Source organism: Palaemon carinicauda, chromosome 5 (genome assembly GCF_036898095.1).
Source record: "Palaemon carinicauda isolate YSFRI2023 chromosome 5, ASM3689809v2, whole genome shotgun sequence".
NCBI classification, from domain to species: Eukaryota; Metazoa; Arthropoda; class Malacostraca; order Decapoda; family Palaemonidae; genus Palaemon; species Palaemon carinicauda.
In genome coordinates this window covers 78029143-78036642 of record NC_090729.1, presented here as the reverse complement: position 1 = coordinate 78036642, position 7500 = coordinate 78029143, and the positions used below count along the sequence as shown (strand labels likewise).

General features: G+C 36.4%; 1 protein-coding gene across 8 annotated transcripts in view; it reads left to right on the top strand.

The window, feature by feature from the left end:
- The window catches only part of LOC137641352 (protein GOLM2-like), a 756580-nt gene that overhangs the window by 640164 nt on the left and 108916 nt on the right, over positions 1 to 7500 (top strand). For all 8 annotated transcript variants that reach the window (XM_068373821.1, XM_068373825.1, XM_068373823.1 and 5 more), the window contains one exon: positions 7314 to 7445. In XM_068373821.1, coding sequence (XP_068229922.1) covers positions 7314 to 7445 — 132 coding nt within the window. The remainder of the gene's footprint in view (positions 1 to 7313; positions 7446 to 7500) is intronic.

Sequence of the window (7500 nt, the reverse complement as noted above, 5' to 3'; positions counted from 1 at the left end):
TACATTCCTCAGCAAGTGTTTAACTGTGATGAAACTAGCCTTTTCTGGAAGAAAATGCCCCGCCGTACATATATCACAGCTGAAGAAAGGAAACTTCCTGACCATAAACCGATGAAGGACAGACTCATCCTTGCATTTTGGGCAAATGCCAGTGGGGGACTTGAAAATTAAGCCCCTACTGGTATACCACTCAGAGAATCCTCGTGCCTTCAAGGAACAAAATATCACGAAGGAGAGGCTCTCGGTATTTTGGGAGTCTAATGCCAAGGCCTGGGTCACGAGGACCATATTTACTGAGTGGATAAATGTCTGCTTCAGTCCTGCTGTCAAGAACTTTTTAGAAGAGAATAATCTTCCTCTCAAATGTCTCCTGGTACTGGACAATGCCCCTGCTCACCCTCCTGGCCTCGAGGACATCATTCATCCTGACTTCTTCATCAAGGTTCTCTACCTGCCACCAAACACCACCCCTCTCCTCCAGCCTATGGACCAGCAAGTGATTGCCAACTTTAAGAAGCTTTACACGAAACATATATTCAAAAGATGCTTCGAAGTGACCGAAAGCACTCAACTCCCCCTCCGTGAATTTTGGAAAGGGCATTTTGACATCGTTCAATGCCCGAAGATGATCGACAAAGTTTGGAATGAGGTTTCATGGCGCACCTTGAACTCCTCATGGAAGAAACTGTGGCCAGCTGTTGTGGCAGAACAAGACTTTGAAGGTTTCGATCCCTCAACCGATGACGAGGCCGTTGATGATCCTGCCCCTGAGGGTGATATTGAGGAAATAATTTCAATCGGGAGGTCCATGGGGCTTGTTGTCGGTGAGGCTGACGTCCATAACCTTATCGAGGAGCACAGGGAGGAGGTTATGACTGAAGACTTGAAGGAGTTGGAGGCAGTGCAGTTGACCATCATTCAAGAAGAGCACAGCTCTAGTGGAGGCGAGGACGTGGAGGGAGACTGAAGAAACGACATCGGCAAAAATAAGGGAAGCTATCAGATGGTATGAAAACTTTACGAGTTTCATTGAAATGAAACACCCAGAAAAACTTCACACAAGTCGTCTCATGGAAAGTGTTAATGACAAGTGTATGAGTCATTTTAGAAATATGTTGAGGAATCGTCAGAAACAGGCTTCTTTGGATAGATATTTCTCCAAAAGAAAAGTGTCAGAAAGACAAAATGATAATAGTGATTCTATCAAAGAAGCTAAAAGAGTAATTTTTTAAGTTCTAAAAAAAAAATAATAAAAACAATTTCAAAAGACAAAAATAATAAAAAAAATGCATTTTTAATTCTAAGTGTTTAATGGTAAGAATAAATTTACTATTTAGTGTACATAACCTAATTAGCATTGATACGTTTTTATAACTACCGTCTCCTCCCCCCTCTGCCTCCACCCACTACCAGCTCAAGTCTCGTCATTCCAAAGGTAAATAAAATTTAATTTTTCCTTTACAGTACTATACAGTATATAGTTTTTATTTATCCTGTAATGTTATTTGATTATATACTATACAGTACATGTATATTATGTATAAGTATACTGTAGTACAGTGCTTACTATACTATTTTGTTACATACTAATTTTCAATGTTTTTACCTGGGGTTTTGCACGCATCAGCTATTCTTTTGCCCCGCCATACGACATTTTCACCACACGATACCAACGGAACAGATTAATGTCGTATGGCGGGGGCCTACTGTATATATATATATATATATATATATATATATATATATATATATATATATATATATATATATTATATATACATATATGTATACGTTTATAAATATATATGTATATGTATATAAATATATATATATATATATATATATACATATATATATATATATATATATATATATATATATATATATATATATATATATATATATATATATATATACACATGGATACATGGATAAGAGTGGCAAATGAAAGAGTGGTAGAAATGACATTAATGGATTATGTGTTGATAACTAAAAGAATGTTTGGAAGATTGAAAGATGTGCACGTGTCTAGGGGTATGGCTAACAGTATGTCTGATCATTTTTTGGTAGAAGGAAAATTGGTTGTAGTAAAAGAGTGGGGGAATAGAGCAGGTGGATGTAAAAGGGAGCTAGTGAGGGTTGAAGAGCTAATGAAACCGGGAGTAAAAAGTAAATATTAAGAAAGGTTGAAAATGTCATATGACAAAGTGAAAGTAAGAGAAACTGGTCATTTAGAGGAGGAGTGGAAGTTGGTAAAAGAAAATTTTGTTGGGATTGCAAGTGATGTGTGTGGCAAGAAGTTTGTTGGAGGCAGCGTGAGGAAGGGCAGTGAATGGTGGAATGAAGGAGTGAAGGTAAAAATGGAAGAGAAAAAGAGGGCTTTTGAAGAATGGCTGAAGAGTAATAGTGTAGAGAAATATGAAAGATATAGAGAGAAAAATGTGGAAGTAAAGCGCAAGGTAAGTGAGGCAAAGAGGGCAGCTGACCTGAGATGTGGTCAGGATTGGGTCGTTCATATGAAGAGAATAAGAAGAAGTTTTGGAAAGAAGTGAAGAGAGTAAGGAAGGCTGCTTCAAGAATTGGAGAGACAGTGAAAGATGGAAATGGAAGGTTGTTAAAAGGAAAGGAGGCAAGGAAAAGGTGGGCGGAATATTTTGAAAGTTTACTGAATGTTGAGGATAATAGGGAGGCAGATATAATTGTTGTTGCACGTGTTGAGGTGCCGGTGATGGGAGATGAGAATGAGAGAGAGATTACAAGAGAGGAAGTGAGGAGAGCATTAGATGAAACGAGAGTAGGAAAAGCATCTGGTATGGATGGTGTGAGAGCTGAGATGTTGAAGGAAGGGGGTGTGACTGTACTTGAATGGTTGGTGAGATTGTTTAATATGTGTTTTGTGTTGTCAATGGTACCAGTAGATTGGGTTTGTGCATGTATTGTACCACTATATAAGGGTAAGGGAGATGTGCATGAGTGTTGTAATTCAAGGGGTATTAGTTTGTTGAGTGTGGTGGGAAAAGTTTATGGTAGAGTACTGATTAATAGGATTAAGGATAAAACAGGGAATGCAATCTTAGAAGTACAGTGGGGTTTTAGAAGAGGTAGGGGTTGTATGAATAAGATTTTTAAAATTAGTCAGATATGCGAGAAATATTTAACCAAAGGTAAGGAGGTGTATGTTGCGTTTATGGATCTGAAGAAAGCGTATGATAGAGTTGATAGGGAAGCAATGTGGAATGTGATGAGGTTATATGGAGTTGGTGGAAGGTTGTTGCAAGCAGTGAAAAGTTTCTACAACGGTAGTAAAGCGTGTGTTAGGATAGGAAATAAAGTGAGCAATTGGTTTCCGGTGAGAGTGGGGCTGAGACAGGGATATGTGATGTCGCCGTGGTTGTTTAACTTGTATGCTGATGGAGTGGTGAGAGAGGTGAATGCTCGAGTGTTTGGACAAGGATTGAGACTGGTAGACGAGAATGACCATGAATGGGAGATAAATCAATTGTTGTTTGCAGATGATACTATACTGGTTGCAGACGCGGAAGAGAAGCTTGGCCCATTACTGACAGAATTTGGAAGGGTGTGTGAGAGAAGGAAGTTGAGAGTTAATGTGGGTAAGAGTAAGATTATGAGATGTATGAGAAGGGAAGGTAGTGCGAGGTTGAAAATCATGTTGGATGGAGAGTTACTTGAGGAGGTGGATCAGTTTATATACTTGGGGTCTGTTGTTGCAGCAAATGGTGGAGTGGAAGCAGATGTATGTCAGAGAGTGAATGAAGGATGCAAAGTGTTGGGGGCAGTTAAGGGAGTAGTAAAAAATAGAGGGTTGGGCATGAATGTGAAGAGAGTTCTGTATGAGAAAGTGATTATACCAACTGTGATGTATGGATTGGAGTTGTGGGGAATGAAAGTGATGGAGTGACAGAAATTGAATGTGTTTACGATGAAATGTCTAAGGAGTATGACTGGTGTATCTCGAGTAGATAGGGTTAGGAACAAAGTAGTGATGGTGAGAACGGATGTAAGAAATGAGTTAGCAGCTAGAGTGGATATGAATGTGTTGAGGTGGTTTGGCCATGTTGAGAGAATGGAAAATAGCTGTCTGCTAAAGAAGGTGATGGATGCAAGAGTTGATGGGAGAAGTACAAGATGAAGGCCAAGGTTTGGGTGGATGGATGGAGTGAAGGAAGCTCTGGGTGTTAGGAGGATAGATGTGAGAGAGGCAAGAGAGCGTGCCAAAAATAGGAATGAATGGCGAGCGATTGTGACACAGTTGCGGTAGGTCCTGCTTCTTCCTCCGGTGCCTTGGATGACTGCGGAGGTAGCAGCAGTAGGCGATTCAGTGTTATGAAGCTTCGAAGCATCTGTGGTGTATAACGGGGGAGAGTGGGCTGTGACACCCCTAGCAGTAACAGCCGAACTCGGTTGAGTCCCTCGTCAGGGTGGGAGAAACGTAGAGAGGAGAGGTCCCCTTTTCTGTTTCATTTGTTTGATGTCGGCTACCCCCCAAAATTGGGGGAAGTGCCTTGGTATATGTATGTATGTATATATATATATATATATATATATATATATATATATATATATATATATATATATATATATATATATATATATATATATATATATATATATATATATATATATATATATATATATATTGTATATATATACATATATATATATACATATTTATACTTATATATACATTATATATATATATATATATATATATATAGAGAGAGAGAGAGAGAGAGAGAGGAGAGAGAGAGAGAGAGAGAGAGAGAGAGAGAGAGAGAGAGAGAGAGAGTAAATCTTGCTGAACTTTACAAAAAATGTTTGCAAGACTGCTCTATATGTTCAGCTTGGAAAAAAATATCCTTATATTATTTCACAAAAAGATAGACATCAAATACCTGAAAAATTACTGTCTAATAAGTTTACTCTCAGTAATATATGAAATATTTAAAAACATCATATTTAGAAAACTGGAAAGAAAGCTAGACTTTGATCAACCAAGAGATTAGGCAGGTTTTATAAGCGGATATTCAGCAACTGGACATATCCATTCTATTAACTAGCTAATGTAAAAATCAACTTAGTATGAAAAACCACTATGTATGGCATTTAAAGACCACGAGATAGCTTTTGATTCTGTAAATCTTTAACAGTAATGAAAGTATTTGAAAGATGAAGAATAGATGATAATTATGTTAGAACTCTTAAAGATAGCTACAGTATATGTGTATTACATTAATCTTTAAACTACATGAATTTAGTGGGAAAATTATGATTGTGAAAAAGAGTTAGACAAGGAGACCCTGTCTCCTGAATTATTTACAGGGTGCCCAGAAGTTTTTAAGAATTTAGATCGGGAAAATGTAGGAATTAACATTAATTTTGAATAACTAAACAATTTAAGATTGGCAGATGACTCAGTTCTATTTAGTGAATCATGGAAGGAATTGCAAAAGTTGATAGATTTGAATCGAGAAAACAGAAATGTAGTACTGAAAAGATAATGTTCATTGAAAATGCATGGATACAACAAGTAAGGGTTAAGAACGAACCTCTAGAGATTGCTAATCAATATACGTTCTTAGGAAAAACTGTAAAGGTTTCCCCAGGACATGAGACCGAAATTAAAAGATGGATAAGCATGGGATGGAGAGCTTTTTTTAAACAAAATGAAATTATGAAAACTAAATGTATTTAATCAGATGGTCCTACCAGTATTACCTTATGCATCAGAAACTTGGAACCTTATGAAAGCCATAGAACATAATAAATACTCAAAGAGCTATGGAGAGAATCATGTACGTATGTGAGCATCAGATGAGTATAGGAACAAGAAATTTCATAATTAATATTCTGTTTATTTCAATAAACCTTCCCTGATGTTCATATTGCTGACTCCCATGCTCTTTTGGAGGTGGGGTGCAATTGAAGGAAAGAGAGGGATAATTTTAAGTAAAAGTAATGCAACAAGGTTAAGTATTACTAACCTAATATACATTATTTGTCTAGAATACTCTGAAAAACAGTTTAAACTGCAGCTTGAAGTATGGGACTCCAGATTGCTATCTAAATCATTTGAAAATTCCCTACTATAAATTGTTTCCAAATGTTAATTTGATCTAGCTTTTTTTGTTTGATTCTAAATTAACTTTTAAATATAATCCTTTATTCATAGAAAAGAGTAGAAAGTAAACTGAACTAAGAATTTCTGAGACTGTGATGGTAGCAGAGGAAGCGTTAAAGTAAACGGCAGTTCCATAACAACTAACTTTATGCCAGAGCCAACTCGAGTATTATTGTAGTATAGACCCTGAATGGATCACATAAGGGTGACAATTACATGTTTACAATCAACAGCTTTTGCTGATAAGGTTAACATTGATATAAAAGTAGGTAACAACAATGGAATGACAATAGAGTTGACGGTTATAGTCCGTTGACGGTTATAGTATTGAAGGAAACATAGATAGGGCATCCTTTTTCATTTGTATATGTGTTGCTTAATGCAACGGGTATTACAAGACGACACCAGAATTGTGCATTTGTTATGGCGGTCAATATTTGTGTAAATGCCGCTATTAAAATACTCTTCTTTGACGTGAAAAGTAGTATAGAGGAGATTTTGATTTCATAGGATACAAGCTGTTGTAAATTTTGTATGTATATGGGTTCCCTTTCCAGTTAGGAAAGGAAGAGGCTGATAATGTAGTCAAAATGGCACTTTGTTATGACCAGATAAAAAAAATTAAATAGGGACCATTTATCATCTCTAAAAGCCTTCATCCTGATAAAAGGAAGATTCTATGAACTAATAATTAGGACAGCAATAAAGAGTAAAGAATAAAAACTTACATTTGACTACCATAATCTTCATAACAAAGAACATTGTTGAAGTGATTATATTCTGTCTTCGAATTTATTACACATTTTACAAAAAAGGGTTTAGTAATAATTCACAGGAACCAATTCATATATGTAGACAGTGCTAGACTAACATGGAAAAGTTAAGTAAATTTTATTTGAATGGCCAAGCTTCGCCCAACAGCAAATGTAAAATTCTGGTAATAAATCGATTACAAAATTTCATCAGAATATTAATTTATAACATATGCAGTCAATAAAAATTATTTGTGTAACAGTAATTTAATAGATGAAATATAGATTTTAACACCAGGGACAAGCCCTTTGTGCCAACCCTACGAGTAGCATGCCTTGGCTCAGTCGTTTGTTTAATTACTTAATATGATATCCTGTGTAGAAAATAAGAGGAATAATTGATATTTCTTTTTATGCTATAGTTCCCGTAATGGAACGGCCTGCAGCTCCAGGTGAGGGTAATAAGCCAATTCAAGCTCCAATTCACCCAGGTGATGTGGATGGTCCTGGACCCCAGAATGATGTGTTAGCACCTCCTCCTCAGCATCTTCAGGGTAGGTTGGAAAAGTAATTTTAGAAAACTAGCTATTTTTTTTATACCCAAGAAAA